Here is an 18,356-nt window from a genome sequence, read left to right as displayed (position 1 = left end):
ACTGATGCTCCTCGACAACGATAAACGAATACTTGGCATTTTCTCTCCTACAGAACGATGTGACCCAAGAAAAGCGCTGTGGCCTGAGGGAGATTAATAAACAGAAGCTGACTCACAGCTCACATAAGCTTCACGGGCCTAAAAGACCTTAAACCAAGTGCCCAGGCTTCATTTTCATACATTTTCCTAATTGTCATGCCCTTATCTATTTTTTCTTCTCTCCTCCAATTTTATCTAAGTAATGACAGAATATTGATTGGGAAGAGTTGAAAAAGTCTTACAAAGCTTGTTTGTTCTCTAAGTGAGCACAGCTATTATTGTTTTAATACTTTGACCTCACTTTCTGAAAGTGAAACCATTATCTCAGGCAACATCTCTCCCCGTCACCAGGATGCTGATGTTTTTATTTCCATCATCACCAGTGCCAAGAAACAAAAGCAGACGAAAAGTTCTGGCTGCAAAGACAATAGACTTTATAATAGCCAAGTTAAGATATATTCGACTGAAATGTCCATCTGTTATTCCATTCTAATGATACTGTTAATTTCTCCTATTATACAAAATGGAAATAATTTCTATGGATAACGTCTAAATACACCAGAATTGCCCAAAGTATATCTTTCCAGTGATTTTATCTAGTGATTTTTAATTCAGTGGGCAAAATTGGTTAAAAGAGGATTATTCAGCTAATGGTTCTACTGTGTTTGCTTATTTAATAGATAAACTTTAAGTTCCATTCTCAAAGATTTTCCTGAAAATTTTACATTTTTGGAAAAAGTAATATAAGAAATAACTGCCTGCTCTGAACATCTACTATCAGTCTAGGTAGGATTTCTATTTTACTGTAAACAAAGCTTCTTCCTATTTCTGTGATAAAATGAATCCTGCCTCTTCAGTTCTTCCATCTTAAAAAGCAGGAAAGTCAAACACCATAAATTTAGGAATTTTCCCCTGATAATCTAAGTTAAACTTTTTCGTAACTTATAAGCATCCAAAATAATCTCCAAAACCAATATTAAGTGGCCTTAAAAATAAAGAAGGCATCCTTATACCAAAATCTCTTAATAAATAAGCAAAAGAAAACATTTCCAAAGTTTTGATTTACAAACAGTTTTAAAAAAATCAATCACGTTGGTTCTGTTGACTTGAAACCTCCTAAAAAAATAAGATAAGTGAAAATAGAATGAAATAAGGTAACAGAAGCAATAATCTCAGTAAATCATAATTATCTCTATTGACTTGTTCTGAGACATCTTCACCACAAACTCATGAAGTCCTCAAAAGGAAACCTTCACATTTACATACATTCTATTTGCAATTGCTGCACCAGTTTATTTCAGTGTTATTTACTCAAAACATAACTGTTTTTCACTGAATAAAACAGAGGATTTTAAATAACTGGGAAGAAAATTCCTCTATAATTTTTTATTAGTCTTGACTCAAACATATGAAGTCTATTCAAACAGCTTCCCTAAACAGAACTCTTTACTTCTTATAAACTTTTTACTCACTCATAAGGTTATAAAGAAAAGGGTATGAGATACTGTGGGCAACAGGAGAGAAGAACTGCAGAAGGAAAATTTCTCAAAGATTCAATTGAGAAGACAACGGGACGTAAGGAAATCTATGATTTGTGTAATGAAAAAATAATATTATTATTTTAAAAACACTATTATTGTAAAAAGCTGTGTTTCTCCCCCCCCCCGCCCCCATCATTGACCCTCTTAAAGACCCACAACCATTCACTCCTGAAAAATGTGCAGGTAACACACAGAACTTCAACACAACCTCAGGAGATTCGGAAATCCCCCAAACTCCATGGAATCTCAGGTTAAGGACACTCTTGGTTGTAAAAGCTCTCTGACCTAACTCAAAAGATGACCTTATAAAAGCACTAGGTTTAACAATCTCTTTGAATTCCAAAACAAACCTATCAGCCTTTTGCTTTAAAATCTTGAATAGTAAAGCATGTAACATTTAGCTACGTATAGTATATTAATTGTAACCCTAAAAGTTATACAGAACATGAAACAGAAATGCATATTTTTAAAAATTACTATATCTAAATGACTAGTTTAAGTTATGCACATCTTTTCAATTGATACATCAATCACATGGAAGTCCTAGGTAAAAATGTAATATATTTGGATATGCTTGTTAACTCTTCTAATTATCGGGGAAAACACAGTATTTGCTTAGTAAAGAAAACCCCCAAGAAATTTTGAGCTTTGCTGATACAAATTGTGCTGCAAATGCTACTTAAATGAGCCAACTGTCAAAATCATAACCAACGTTTTCCCTTAATTATACTAATGCAATACATCTACAAAGTGTATTTCCAGTTTCTCTGATTCCTACTCAATCTTTATTATTTAAGGATAATAATACACTTCAGTAAATTCTCATTAGTAATGTACTTAGTAGTGGAATGAGCCAATGTACCAGTTTCAATAGTCTTATTTTCAACTTATCATGAAATCCTGGAATTTATACTGAGTTTTGAAAATCCAAGCATGCAACAGATACCTTTAAAATATTACGTCCAACGAGGAGTTCCATAAATAAATTGACGTATTTTTAAATATAATGGTCAGTAAGCAGGAGGATGATAGAAGAATATATTAAAAGCCATATCTCTCAACTGCCTCATTATCTGTACTTTTATTAGAAATACCTTAAACTTTGTTGTTCTGAATAATAAGCGAACTGAATCTAACTTCTTCATTTTTAGACTTTTTTGTTTTAAAACATAGTAAGTACCTTTCAGAGTTTGTTTTTAAAAATGGATCTAATGATCTTTAGGAATGGACCACTAAATCTATCAAATGTATTTTCTCAAATCCACCTTAGTGTAGACCAAGAAATACTTAACAAGATCGGATTTAATAATATCAACCAGAAATTTTTAAAGTGGATAATGTCACAACCTACGTCTTTATACACATATCATATGAAATTTTGGTAATTCCTAAATGATTTTCAGGGATAAAAGCCCTGAAACGATTCAGATAGTTGAGAGATGTGGTTAAAGTGACAAAGCAATAAATCAAGTTTCAGTTATCCATGACGGAAGATGGAAAGAACAATCACTTGGGATCTTGAGTATTATATTCAGTTTCTCCAGCTGAAATCTGGCTGAGCCGCTTGCTAGATCCCCACAGTTTTCGAGTGAGCTGACCTGAACGCATCTGTTTAATCCAGAGAAATGGAGAATAGATGTTATTGAGAAAGAAAGAGAGAAAAAGAATACATGAAATTGATATACAAGACACTGATTTTATAAAACACAGAAGAAATAAGTTTTGTTAGGAGAATCATTAACATTTTAATGATTCTTGATTAATAATAATCAAAGAAAGCCTTCACTAATTGATTGTCTTTCAGTTGAGAAACATCTAATGCCAGCCTGTAAATTTTTAAACTAAATGTCTCAGTTATGTCAAAATTACCAGCCTCTCTTACTTTATATATTAACAAAAATATATTTCACTTTATTAAAATAATCTTCTCAAGTTATACTTGATCTAGCTAACAAGACACAGGTTTGGGGATTTTCTTTCTTAAATATTTGCAGTACTATTAACGCCAATCACAAGGATAAGAAAAAAGTAAAATAACATTTTGATGAAAAGAAAGTAATTTTAAAATATTTTTACAGAAGAATTTCAAAAATAATATTTAACAAGAGAATGACAAAAAGTAATTTAGAAACAAGAATAGCGTAAGCTCTCTGAAGGCACGTTTCGTCCACCATTAAATCTGTAGCACCTAGCACACTTCCCAGCAGGTAACAATTACTAATTAAACATTAAGTGAACCAGTGAGTAAATGCCCCTCTGAAAGTGCTTACACTTCTGGGCAGGGCAGAAACTCCAAGTGGGAAACATTTCTCACTCTAACCCCGGGATTTGCTGGAATTCCTTCCCCAAGTGCAAGCACTTTCTAATCGAGACTCATTTGCCGCGTTTCTCAATGGTTACTTCTCCAGGGTACATTTACTGCAGTGATAAAGACAAGCCTCATGTAAAGATACTTTGGCATGCCTGTTTTTGCATTTTCGTTTCCAGGTGTATTTCCATTCCCACATTACCATCTGATTTAAAAATGTGAATTTCATGCTGATAGTATGATACATAAACTGCTACATGATTTAAAAATACACATTAATCAAGATTTTGATCTTTTAGGTAAAAATAGATCTTGAAATAGAAAATCTTTTCATAACTAAATATTGATCTTTTTAATTTCTGCCTTGTCATTTAGAATTATATGTTAATTATGCAAGATTCTAAGTATTCAATTAGATTATTTGCTAAATAAATCCATAATTCAGTTGATACATCCAAGGATGTAAAATAGGTAAAAAATATTTTTATTCAAAATCTACACACAGTTCAGATTCTATGTTTTAGAATATAAATCTTTCAATAAGGACAAAACACTTATTTGGCGTAAATATTACAAAACATTGATTTAGGCCTAAGAAATGAAGCTGCTTAGATGTTTTTTCCAAATCAATTTTTAAAAAGAAAATGTGTGTACATACTAGTCATTTCATTTTTTAAAAATTCAGTAAAATGAGAAACTCAGAAGTCTGAGCAGAGTTCTAAAGTAATCACCACACGAGCGGAGGAGAGGAGGGCAATACTTATTGGGGAAATTTATTAACCAAGAAACTCTATTACTGTTGAATGGAAAAATGCTTAAAATGTTTAAATATAATTGAGATACCAAGATATAGACTTACAAACATTGTTTGGGGGACCTGTTACCTCTGAAAGTAAATGTTGTTGCAGCCACTTTAACTTAAGATCTCTCTTTTGTTAAAATAACATCCTGAAAAAGAGCATAAGGACTAACAAAATCTTAAAATATTTATAAATCAAAAAGGTCCCTATGATTGATGATAGATTTACTATAACCACTGACTGTTATTCAGTAACGTCTTCTCTTGAAATAACCCCTACAGATGTCATATTTTAGATTTCTCAGAAAAGACTGCTGGTATTAATAAATATTTATAATGCTTAATATGACTCTATGTAATAAAGTAAATTTTCTAGAAGAATTGCTAAATTACTTGGAGTATAGACACTAAGCTTGCTTAAGACAGTATTAGATTCATGATATCTGAATATTCAGTAATTGATAAACCATTGGCAAATAAATTTACAGCCACTATAGGGCACACACTGAGAATTAGCATGTTATATGGGGATATTTGTAGTTCCAAGTAAAAAATGATGCTTTTACAAAAGGACAACTGACATACAGTCACGCTGGGTATTTGTTGAAATTAAAGTAAGTAGTTTCATTGTTTGAAGCTATATTTCATTTTTATAAAGGTTTTTTTGTATTAGAAATTCAAGTAGTGGCCTTGAATCTAAATTTGGAAAGACAGAATAAAAGAACTTTCTTATTCACATAGAATGATGGATGGAAACGTCAAATGTGTGCTTTTCATACTATAAACATCACTCTTGAATACCAGCTTTATCCTCTTTTCATTTACTATCCTTTGAAAGATCAAATTTGTTTTTCAATTTGTTTATCCATAATGGAGACTTCTGATTCAACTGGAACGAAGGAGAAACAAAGGAATCCCCAAGAGTACGGGAAATGAAATTCTTGATACTAGGTTTTACCTCAGCTGGCTTGCCAACACCCACTACAATCAACTTGCCGTCTTCTAATCCTACAAGAATATGGCTGTGCTCTTTGGTTACGCAAACACAGTGGATAGGCAATCGCATGGCTAATGGGTTGATGCTGAGATTCAAACTGGAAGAGAAATAAGAAACACATAATTACATGGATATATAATGGATTCACAGAATTTTACACCTGGGAGGTAACTTGATCATCTAGTTCTGCATTCTAATTTCACAGATATGGGAGCTTAAGTTCTGAAAGCTTGAGTGACTTGCACGAGGGTCCACTTTTATAGCGTTACTTAAAACACTTAACAGATGTTTCCTCAATTCTCAACATATATTTCTCTTCTAACCATATGTATGAGCTCTCACTAAACGACTTTCACATAGTTGACTAATAAGAGAAAATTGGATAGAAAGGGCAAAAGCTCAAAAGTTTATCTTTCGGGGGGAGGTAAGCTCAATAAAATTGGTCTATTTGCCTTATCTTAAAAGATACAACATATGCAAAATATTCAAACATAAAGCATAATATTAGAATCCTATGATGTACATACTATTTTCTAGACTAATCTGCTAAAAGATCCCATTGATTTTTCTAATTTTGGATTCTCTTAACAATACCCTGAACTCAGAGTTGTAAAAGAAAATATTGGAAAGATATGATTGGAATGGGGACTCCATGCTCTACTCCAGAAGAAAGAATGACAAAAAGGAGAAAGAAAATACAAAAATAGGGAGAGGATGTTGGTACAGAAGTGATTCTGATATGAATGCAATAAGATAACACCCTGGATCAGGAAATGATCTAAAAGAAAAGGTTTTTAGGAAGGGCCAAGATAGGCTGAGAAGTATAAATAAGCCATAATAAATTTTTTTTGAGGGGTAAGAAAAGAATGTATTTGGGCACACAGGGAAATCAGTGCTTTGTGTATATAAACTAGTAGACAGACACATCCAGCATTCAAACATCCTCTCCTTCACTGGGTTAAATAACAAGACTCCCCACTAATTTAACACACACTCATACACAATCCTGAACAGATATGTTAGCCCTAAAAATAGTTTATTTTAACTATAGTTAGGAAAAAATTTTAAAAATCCCAACTTTACTTGTAAAAACTCAAACTATAATTGGACAGACTTCCAAATCCATAATCCAGGCTTGGCACTATGACAAGTTTTTTTCTGGCTATTATTTATTTATTTTTGGTGAGGAAGATTGCCCTGAGCTAACATCTGCCAATCCTCCTCTTTTCGCCTGAGGAAGATGTTGCTGAGCTAATATCTGTGCCAATCTTCCTCTATTTTGTATGTGGGGTGCCGCCAATGAGCAGTGTGTAGGTCTGCACCTGGGATCTGAACCTGCAAATCCCAGGCTGCTGAAGCAGAATGTGTGAACTTAACCACTACCCCACTGGGCTGGCCCTTTTTCTGGCTATTTTTAAAAAAACTTTTAATTGTGGTAAAATACACACAACATTTTCTACATTTTTAAAATGTACATCTATATATCACTTACTAATCCAAGAATACTTTAGTTTCCCCAATTATTTTCATAGTTATCAAAAAAGACATGTTCATAATAAATGATAAACCAAAAGATCAGAAATCTTACATTGCTGATTTCCACTCCAGGCTGAAAGTACTGCCACCTTTTCTTTTTTTTTAAATTATTTTATGGCGGTCATACTGGCTTATAACACTGTGTAAATTTCAGGTGTACACTACTGTATATCAGTTTCTGCATAGACTGCATTGTGTTCACCCCCAATAGTCTAGTTCTCACCCGTCACCACACATATGTGCCCCTTTACCCCTTTTGTCCTCCTCCCACTCCTTTCCCCTCTGGTAACCGCCAATCTGTTGTTTTTATCTGTGTTTGTTTATCTTCCACATATGAGTGAAATCATACAGTGTTTGTCTTTCTCTGCCTGACATTATTTCACTTAGCATTTATACCCTCTACCACCTTTTCTTAAGTGATACTTCAAGAATTATTATTTACCTGTGGAGATCTCTTATGGACAGGAACCCTTGCAAACTGCCTGTGATAACGTGTTCTCCAATTACACACATATCTGATACTTGTTCCTTCAGGACTTGAGACCGTAGGTACTTGCCATTTACAGAAAACACATGCAGTGCATTCTTATCCTGCAAAGATCAGATGAAGAAAATTTAATGATCTCTAATTAAAACTGTGTTTTACCACAACTAGAATGGACCTGCAACTAAGATATACAACCATGTCCCCGGGGGATTTGGGGAGATAAAGCAGAAAAAAAAAAGATTGGTGAAGTTGTTAGCTCAGGTGCCAATCTTAAGGAAAAAAAAAAAGACTCAATTTAAAAAAAAAACAAAAAAACCTGAGTTTTAATATTATCAGTTAAAACTATGACTACAACAGAATGATAACTGGGTTTAAAATTTTGGAATAAACATACAGTTATATTTAAAGAGAAAGTGTGTAGACAATATTATTAAAGTGATTTCAAATCAGATTGCCAATAAATATTAAACAAGAACTCTCACTCTTCCAAAAGAATTAAAATCTCATCCAGTTCAAAAAAGTCCACATTCTTAAAACAAAACAAAAAGATTCTCTTAATTTTTAAAAAGCTTTATATCTGAAAGGAAAATAAACATATAAAATTCATGGCTTGTTTATTTATAATGTGCCCTGTGCAAAAATAATTTAATTTTATAATTTCCACTTAAGCTTATGAAGTTTCAGATAATCAGAAATTATTTTTGAAGTTGTATATTATATAGACCAATAGAAATTCCTAAAACAAAATACAAACGTGAGGCCAAGACTCTGATAGGGGTCCATCTACTGGTATGGAATGAACAAACTGAATGGTGAAAGGAAAACATCCTATTTAAAGTGTGGTGTTTTTCCCTTCTTCAAAATGCCTCCTATATATAATGGGGAAAGGAAAAGATATGCTCATAGAGAGTCTAGCCCTATGCATGAAGCTGTTATATACCTTGAGGGTGGTCTTTTCTTCAATGCTGGAGTAGATGACAACGTGTCCTTCCCAAGATATAGCCAAACTGGGAACAGTCAGGAGCAGAGAACTCTCACAAGGGGGTCGTAAAGTCCTCATGTACTGACCTTTCTGAATGGTATGTATAATCACAGTGCCATCCTACACACAGGAAATGTAAGAAAGTGAGAAGAACAAAAAAGAAGAAAAGAAAGTGGGTCAGATAAAGAAATGTGAGACCTGACAACATGGTTATTCCACATGTACCTTAGGAAAAATTCCAATCTTGAAATTTCAAATAGTATTTTATTTCATAAAATGCCCTCTTCCCTTAACTAATAAATTAGACCAGTAAAATATCAAAATAGAATGCAGCCTCTAGGTTTTTTCTTTCTGCATTATGTCACTTTTGCAAAGTCCTACACATAGTATAAAATTTCTATATTTTTACCTATCCCCCAAGAAAAAAATTTAAATATAAATACTGCTTCTGAATTTGTAGAAAAAAATTACTATTTCTTAAAGGTGAAATCTTACCCTTGATCCTGACACTGCCATGTCTAGCTCAGTGCTGATGCCAACACTCAACACTTCATCAGTGTGTCCGTACAGAATCTGAAAGGGTTTAGACGCTAAGCCCACAGGAACACCACCCTAACAGGAAAACAGAGAAGCAAAGGTAATTTTCTTGTAGGCTATTTTCTATAAAAGGTTTATACTCTACTTAAACTGTCTAATCATTAACACTGCAACTAGTTTTTACCACTGAGCCTATTTATAATAGTACTCATTCTTGTCTTCCTTCCTGGATTCTCAAATTATTCTCAATTTTTTGAAGCTCAGAAACTCAATCTGAATGGTTTCAAAGGTGATTGTTATGGATTAATTTTAACAGGCATATTATTTGCCCTTTTCATCCACAGATTTATTCTTCCTTCACTTCAAAGAAACTTTTTGTATTATATCTCTGAAAACTTTCTCTTTTCCATTTATTAGAGTCCCTATTTCAGGGACATCAATTGCCTTTATGCTGACTTGTCTTTGATTTCGATAGTTATCATTCTTCTTCTAATTGCTTTAATCCTTTTGTTTTTTCATTTGTGGTCACTTTGATTAACTTTCTTCCATGCTAATAATTTGATTTTCAGCCATATCAAATCTGTACCTTGCTATTTCTGCTTTGGGTTTATTTATTATATTTATAATGGCATTATTTTTAATCTCAGTTTGATTCTTCTTCAATCTCTCTTTTCATCTTATACGCTACTTTATAATTTCACCTTTGAGGTTCTATTTTATTGAACTGATATTCTCATTATGTTCTTCTAATAGCACAATTTCACTGCAAGGGATCTCTCCGCACTTGAGTTGTTTTCTCCTAGAAGAAAGAAGATTCTCTCTTCATCTGTTTTTAGCATGCTTTGCTTGTATATTACTTTCTATGGTATAGAATGTTTGATTAGTTGTATGGTGTTTGTTTTATGGTGATCCTGGATAATTCTTTCCAGATCTTCTATCTGCACTATATAATGTGGATGAATTCCCTTTGACACTATTACCTGGGACATATTTGCCTTCCTCTAAGAGGGTCAGTCTGAGTGCTTAGTGCACTGTATCTAATTTTTTTAAATCAGGAAAATCCTATGCTATTTAGGCAATTCAAGTTACAGAGAAAAGAGATCCCTCTAAAATTAATTTTATAAAGCTTTCATATCTCAATACTAAACATGGAAAACACAGAACAAAAACAGATTTATTTCACTTATGAATAGAGGAATAAAGTACTAGCAAATAAAATCCTGCAGTACAATATAACAATACATCACGAATTATAAAGGTTTATTATAGGAATTCAAGGATGATTCAAACCTAGGACACTTCTCAACACAATATATGAAATTAAGAAAAAAGAAGAGAAAAACCATTAATAAAAAAGGAAAAGAAACTGGAGAAAATGGCTGGAAAGGATGTTATTTGGACTACTGACAAAATTAGAACATGGCCTGCGGATTAGATAATGGTATTACATAAATCTTAAGTGTTCTGATTTTGGTAACTGCACTCGGGTTATGTATAAGAAGGTCTTTTGTTCTAAGAAAACATACATTGAAGTGTTTAGGGGTAAAAGAACATAATGTCTCCAACTTTTAAATTATTCAGGAAAAAGAAAGATGCTGGGAGAGAGAGATGAGGAGGGAATGCTAACAGAAATGGCAAAAATGTACTATTTTTATAACTTTTCTGTAGATCAAAATTTTATTAAAATTAAAAAGTGACCAAAAGACAAAAAAAAAAAAAAAAGGAAATTAACTACTTAAATGTAAAAAAACAACACTAGTGAAACCCATCAGCAAACAGTCTACTAAACGGCACAACAGTGAGGGACTTTCATCAAAATCAGACACAAGACTGGGAGGCTCACCATAACTTTCTTACTCTATTGCATTAGCTAACAATGTAATAGGGTGCGAAAATGAAATAATTAGTATGTTGAAAAAAATAAAAACACTTTTATTTCCAGATCAAGATTGTGTATCTACCTTTGTTCCAGAAAATCCAAGAAATACTAATAATTATGAGAGCTCGATAAGAGGGTTTGGTAAACCAATTAGATACAGGATAACTGTATAGAAAACAATAGCTTTTTTGTATACTAGCAAGAATCAGAAATAAAAATAATTTTTAAAAATCCCACCAAAATAGTAATAAAAATATAATAATTAGAAGTAATACAAAAAAGTACAGGATCCAAACAAAAAAGTTACATTTTATCAAGGGACATAAAAGATCTGAAACAAACATGGAAAGATATTTCTTATGTCTGCATAGGAATAATTATAAAAATGTCAATTCATATCACACTCATATATAAATTGAACATGATTTCATTAAGACTAAAATGGGGTTTTTTGAGGAGGATATGGTTAAAATATTTTTAAAGTTCATATGGAAGAATAAATACTCATATAAGAATAGCTGAGAACAGGGCAAATCTTCCTCAAGCAAAAAGAAGAAGATTGACAACAGATGTTAGCTGAGAGTGAATCTTCCTCAGCAAAAAAAAAAAAAGAAAAGAAAAGTAAAAGGAAAGAAAGAAAGAAAAGAATAGCTGAAAACATTTCTTTTATAGAGGAAACACAGTGAAGGAGAATTTGCCTTAGCAAATATTAAACTTAAAAAAAAAACATTTTGGTGTTGATACAGAAATAGGTAAGTACAAAAGAATGAGGAATCAAGAAAAAGATCCAATTCAGTGGGTATTCATTTATGCCACTCAGAAGTAAACAAAATCATATTTTTTAATACTCTATATTGTTATTGAACATATATTATATATTCTCTCTATATCTACATATTATATACCTAATATTATATATCTATTATAAAAATAATATTTTCTATATACTATATTGTTATACAATATATATTCTATATATACGTTTTATATATCTATTATATATTCTATATTATCAAATATAGAAAAATTAATTATCAATGAATTAAAGATTTAAATCTAAAAAATAAAAAGAAAAGTATTAAAAGAAAACTTTTAGATAATATTTTTTATACATCTGGAGTGGGAGAGAGCCTGTTAAGCAAGGTAGGAAATTCAGAAACCATAAAGGAAGAAGACACTGCCTTGAAGCATTATTATGAGAGCACAATAAGGTTGATGAAAATTATAAATCTATAATTTCCAGTAGTCCCACCTGAAAGTAACATAGGAATATTGTTACGCTAACAAGACAAGAAAAATAATTGTTTTCCTAGAAGATGTTAACAAGGAGGAGTTTCTGGAAAATAACAGAGGGTAAGGTCATGAATCAGACAACAAACCTAGGAAAAAAGTGTGGTGATTGGGACAGGACAGAATGGGGGTAAAAGAATGGAAAGGAGCTCAAACAATCATTCAACGCCAGAGAAAAATTCACTACTCTACTAGAGCATCTCAACAGTATTCCCAGGGCGAACCTCTGGTCTGAACCAAGAGTATTTAAATGTGTGACTACCTGCTGTGTTATCTGCCATATCATACACGTCGTATCTCTGGAACCAGAAATCAAATGTATTCCACAGTAATCTGTAGCTAAACAAGTCACAATATCTGTAAGAAGGAATTAAGAAAAATGAGATGGCTTGTTTTTGCTGGAACAGAACTAACAGGGCAATCTTAGTTTATGTTCACACTATTACTAAACCAGTTGTTCTGGCAGGGAGGAAGGCAGGAATGGCATTCGAAAAGCACTGGGAAAGAGCGACACAGGAAAGAAGCAGCATTAAGGGCACGCAGGAGAGCTTTCTCCGGGGCCGCACCCTCCTCTCAGGTGAGGAGTGGGCATGGGCGGGGAATGCCTGTCAGAATCTTGGCGGGAGGTTAGGTGGCTTGAGATGGCCCCCCAGTTAATTCTGATACGCTTCTCTGCTCTCACACCCTCTCCTCCCTGTTCACCTCCTCCCACTGGCAACTGCAATCCTATAGAATATGTGTCCTTGACCAAAACAGTATGGAGCACACTGTAAATTCACAACATAAAATACATTTTGCCCAAACTGTAAAAACTTGATCTCAGTGACATCTTAGGAGTTACTGGTACAGAATTAGTAGCAGACTCTATTTCTCTTTCCCAATAGGTTTATCAAGAAAAAATCTACTCAGTGTTTTATTCTTATATTGAAGACTGAGACAACAAAAAGCAGCAGGTTAAACTACAGTCAACCATTTTATCTCTCTTGCTTTACTATTAAGAAGAAACGGGGCAGTTGATCTTATTCCACTATGACAGATTTTTTTTCCATTTTAGCTTAAAATTCTTATTTCTATCAACCCAATTTTTTGGATTTACCCTAACATCTTTCAGATACTATGAAGCTGTGTTTAATTTATGTAGTGCTTAGTATACCCAAAAATATATTAGATACTCTTAAAGAAAGCATATAATATTCATAACACTGCTCTATCAAAAAGTTCACTCAGCTTCAAAGGTAAAATTTAATGCTCCTATAAGGAGTACGCACACTTTTATAGTTTTCTGGGGAAAAAAAGTTAATGCTTACCCATGTGTCTGATGTTGTGTGAAATAACTTTGCCTTTTGTAAGTGACATCACTTGAATGCTATTATCCCAGTGTCCAGCACTGAAAAGCAACTTCGCATCATGTGATACTATAAATAGCTTAGAAGTGATCTCCAGCCCCGGAGCAAAAGGACCATTCATACTGCGCTGAGTTCTGTAAACATAATGAAATATTAGATTTTTCCTTAAAAAATCACTTAGACCAATATCAACTATTTTTAAAATCTCTTTAAAAGAGAAATTATGGGGCTGGCCCAGTGGTGCAGCGGTTAAGTTTGCACGTTCCACTTCTTGGCAGCCCAGGGTTTGCCGGCTCTGATCCCGGGTGTGGACATGGCACCGCTTGGCATGCCATGCTGTGGCAGGCGTCCCACATATATAAAGTAGAGGAAGATGGGCATGGGTGTTAGCTCAGGGCCAGGCTTCCTCAGCAAAAAAGAGGAGGACTGCCAGTAGTTAGCTCAGGGCTAATCTAGTGGTTTTTCCTCGTAACAAGGTGCTGGCTGTACTTGTTTTATCGTAAATATTAATTTACTTACTTTGGATTTGTCACAGTTGGATCCCTGATGAACGTGAAGTAATTAGAAATGCTTCTGTCATAAGGCAGCCACCCATGGGTTCCGATTACATAATTCATGCTTACTGTTATCTGGAAAAAGAACATATGAAGATGAAAATGAAATGAAAGATTAAAGAAAGTTGTATAGAATAACCAAATGCTAACATGATGTTAGCATTTATCATTCAGGGAAAAATGTGGGACTGTGTACGTAAAACACGAAACTCATCAAGAAAGTCTTAAATAATTTAAATGGAAAAGCTGTGTTTATCTTATTCAAAGAAAAGTTGTCTAATACATCCCTCTTTAGTAAGATTACTTTCCTCGTAATTTCTCAAAGTTTATTAACCTCTGTTAGTTGGCAGTCAGAAGTAATTAAGGGTCAAGCCTTACCATAAAAATATGATATATCATATACCACCTAGAACATAAATCAGAAGTATAACTTATGAACGATTGCTAAGAAGGTCTCCCTTCTTAGTGACAGTCATAGTGAATATTTTCTTTTAAAAATGAAAAGCTTTTCTCCCCCTTTGATTATAATAGATTTCCAAAAATATCAGGTAACTTTAAAGGCAACTTTAAAAATACAGGTATTGAAGGTGAAAGTCACAAGTATCCTACCCCTCAAAAAGTACTATTATTATTTTTGTATCTCTTTCTAGACTCTCTTCTAAGCAAACATACAATATGCATAATTAGAAAAACAGGTCTAGTTCTGGAATCTCTACTGTTCACTGTGCTATACTCCATTTTTATAATTTCCAAGTGATAAAATTAGAGTAAGACAGACTTAGTTTGGTCCATGTGCCAGGGCCCCAAATCCCTTACTTGCCAGCTCTGTGACTTTGAGCAAGTTACTCCTGAGTTTTAATTTCTCATCTCACAGTAGCGCCTACCCTCACAGGATTGTTGGGTGGATTAAACAACAAAACTCCCGGAAAGCACTCATTAACATGCACGTATAGTTAATCAATTCTGTATTATTTCCATTTTCATTATTATTACCGCTTTATGACAAATTTTAATATCTGATAAGATGTTATTTCTATTTTTGTTATACAAAATTTCCTAGTATTTTCACATATTTATTATACAAGATAAATTTTAGAATTACAATAACTACTTAAAATAAAAGCTGTGCAGATAGAAGATACATTTTTTTATACATGGTCAAAATAATTCTATAAAAATTTTCTCTATTATTTTTTCAAAAGGCTTTTAGAATACTGTATTTTCTCAAATTTTTTTGTAAGTTGTCATAGATATAGACACGGCAGTGTGAAAAGGTATAAATCAACTTACCAGTAATTCAGGACTGCCTTGGGACATAAAAGAACGAGATTGATTTTTGGGGACAATGGCCTTTATTAGTGGAATACCATCACTAATTCCCTATAAAATAAAAGACAGAGCTTTAGTGGCTGGTTCTGCTTACAATTTATTGCTTACAATTTATAGGTACAAATTATTGAAAACTTCTATTTCTTTAAACAAGGATGAAGCCTGTGAAATAGCATTTTACTCTATTAAAACATATCATCGGGCCGGCCGGCCTGGTGGCGCAGCGGTTAAGTTCGCACGTTGCGCTTCTCAGCAGCCTGGGGTTCACCGGTTTCGATCCCAGGTGCACACATGGCACCGCTTGGGACACCATGCTGTGGCAGGCGTCCCACTTTTAAAGTAGAGGAAGATGGGCATGGATGTTAGCTCAGGGCCAGTCTTCCTCAGCAAAAGAGAAGAGGACTGGCAGCAGTTAGCTCAGGGCTAATCTTCCTCAAAAAAAAACAAACAACACAACATATCATCATTTAATTTAAAATGTAGGAAAGAAATTATACACCACGTTTGGATGGCATACTTGAAACTTCTGAAACCCATCACCTTCTATTCCACTACTCTGCTATTAAACAGAGATGCAGATTTCAAGGAGCGTCAACCATTTAAAACGGCCAGTGACTTAGGATCCTTCTTTTTCCCTTGCCATACTGACATGAATATAAAGTAGAAAATACAGACCATATAAAAGTGCATTTCTCAAACATGTCAGTGGGAAAACTGGTTATATTTTATAGAAATTTCCTTTCTAAAAACAGATCTGTTCCATTAACGGAGGCACTCCCTGAAAGCCACAACAGGACCAGAAAACATACTCCTCAGAAAACATCCGCCTTTACCTTACTGCAACGTGGAAGAGAACAACGATGTGAACTATGTTTCTTGATGTGACAACAGTTCATAAATTACACCTAACCATCACTAGGTAAATTACAAGCTAAGATTATTGGGTACATACTCTGTGCCAGGTGCTGTTCTAAGACCTTTAAATGAATTAAACAATGAATTATAAACCATATAAAGTCAGTGCTTATCTTTTCTCTTCACACCATGAATTAATCAGGAAAAGAACAACTTCTATTTGAACAAGCATAAATCAAAATGGTGTCTGAGGAAATCCATTTATTAAGCTCTTGCTTTCACTGCCTCCTCCATTTTCTTCACCATTTTACCACCTAGGAAAAGATGACCTACAAAGAGGCCTTCTTTTTTCATACAAATGAGTAAGAACTTCTTCTCATATGATGATGAAAAGGGATTAACAAACTATTGGTACCCAGGGATATCTATTGTGTCCTTTATCCTGCTCCAGACACTGGTCCTGGGAATGGAACTCGGAATGTATTATCCCATAAAAACAATCTCACAAACGATTAGACATGATGAAAATACTTTATCAGCACGACATCATAAACACAGTATTACACATCCATCAGGTTATGGGTTAAATAGGTTTTTATGGGCTGCCTCATGTCCCGTAAAGAGTTAACAGAGCAGGACGGAGATTGCTCTGTTAGAAAGGCCCTCCTGCAAAGTTGGCCCTTGGTTGGCATCTGGGAACTTCGTGGGCAAAGAGTTCTTTACACTGATATAAAACTTGTCCTCAATGATAAGGGGGGCTCAAGGTACCCAGACTATCTGTGCAAACAATAGGGTTTATGCTGAACTCCCGCTCTTCTTCTGGCAGTCTGGAACTCTGGCATGTGCTAGGCACAGGGTACCTATGCGACCAGCCCTCAACAAAAACTGGGTGCTGAGCCTCTAATGAGCTTCCTTGGTAGAGAAAACCAAGTTTTCACATTTCTCTATGGGAAGAATTAAGCCTGTCCTGTGTGGCCCCACTGGGGGCGGACTTGTGGATGCTGGCACCTGGTTTCCTCCGACTTCACCCCCTGGGCCTTCGCCCTTTGCTGATGTCGCTTTGTAACCTTGCGCTGTAAGAGATCTTAGCTGTGAGGACAACTGTATGTTGAATCCTGGGAGTCCTTCTAGCAAATCACCAAACCTGAGGCTGGTCTTGGGTACCCAGAACACATCCTGGGAATTAGTCATCATTTCTAAGCATTGTTTCTGTGAGTTCTGAGTTCCAGGCAACTGACTTAGACGCTTTTTGGAACACAACCAAATCTATAGAGTTTGTATTGTTAAACATTTAATAACTATCTCAATAAACGTGCATCTAGGACAACAGTAATGAAGAATATTTTGAACTGCTTTCACAAATATATGAAAACATATTTACATTAAAATACTGTGGAGCTTACTACAACATTGTTCATTTGAGTAAAATTCAGTAGAAAGCTGTAACTGTCATAAACTTCATAAAAACTTTTTACGGGCCGGCCTGTGGCCTAGTGGTTAAGTTCGGCATGCTTGGCTTCAGTGGTCTGCGTTCAGTTCCTGGGCTCAGACTCACACCACTCGCCAACAGCCATGTTTTAGAGGCATCCCACATACAAAACAGAGGAAGACTGGCACAGATGTTAGCTCAGGGTGAATCTTCCTCCAGCAAAAAGAGGAAGATTGTCCAGAGATGTTAGCTCAGGGTGAATCTTTCTCAGGGAAAAAAAATATTTATACCAAATTATCAAAAAATTCTATATAAAGATTTCCCAAGATATTGAACCTGAGAAGCACATTATGACGATGCCCTAATGCAGGGTTTGACCAACTAGGCCTGTGGGTCAAATCCACCCAACCATCTGTTTTGTAGGCTGTGGGTAAGCTAAGAATGTTTT

General features: G+C 34.3%; 1 protein-coding gene across 8 annotated transcripts in view; it reads right to left on the bottom strand.

Moving 5' to 3' along the window:
• Window positions 1–376: 376 nt before the first annotated feature.
• Window positions 377–18,356, bottom strand: part of NBEAL1 (neurobeachin like 1) — a 153,571-nt gene continuing 135,591 nt past the window's right edge. For all 8 annotated transcript variants that reach the window (XM_044768406.2, XM_044768402.2, XM_044768408.2 and 5 more), the window contains 9 exons: window positions 15,586–15,675; window positions 14,261–14,370; window positions 13,703–13,875; window positions 12,658–12,752; window positions 9,185–9,301; window positions 8,648–8,809; window positions 7,663–7,811; window positions 5,646–5,781; window positions 377–3,188 (listed from right to left, as the gene is read on the bottom strand). In XM_044768406.2, coding sequence (XP_044624341.1) covers window positions 3,087–3,188; window positions 5,646–5,781; window positions 7,663–7,811; window positions 8,648–8,809; window positions 9,185–9,301; window positions 12,658–12,752; window positions 13,703–13,875; window positions 14,261–14,370; window positions 15,586–15,675 — 1,134 coding nt within the window. In that variant the 3' untranslated portion in view covers window positions 377–3,086. The remainder of the gene's footprint in view (window positions 3,189–5,645; window positions 5,782–7,662; window positions 7,812–8,647; window positions 8,810–9,184; window positions 9,302–12,657; window positions 12,753–13,702; window positions 13,876–14,260; window positions 14,371–15,585; window positions 15,676–18,356) is intronic.

The sequence above is a fragment of the Equus asinus genome, chromosome 4 (assembly GCF_041296235.1).
Source record: "Equus asinus isolate D_3611 breed Donkey chromosome 4, EquAss-T2T_v2, whole genome shotgun sequence".
Lineage (NCBI taxonomy): Eukaryota > Metazoa > Chordata > Mammalia > Perissodactyla > Equidae > Equus > Equus asinus.
The sequence above is the reverse complement of the archived record's forward strand: the minus strand, read 5'-3'. Positions and strand labels throughout refer to the sequence as shown.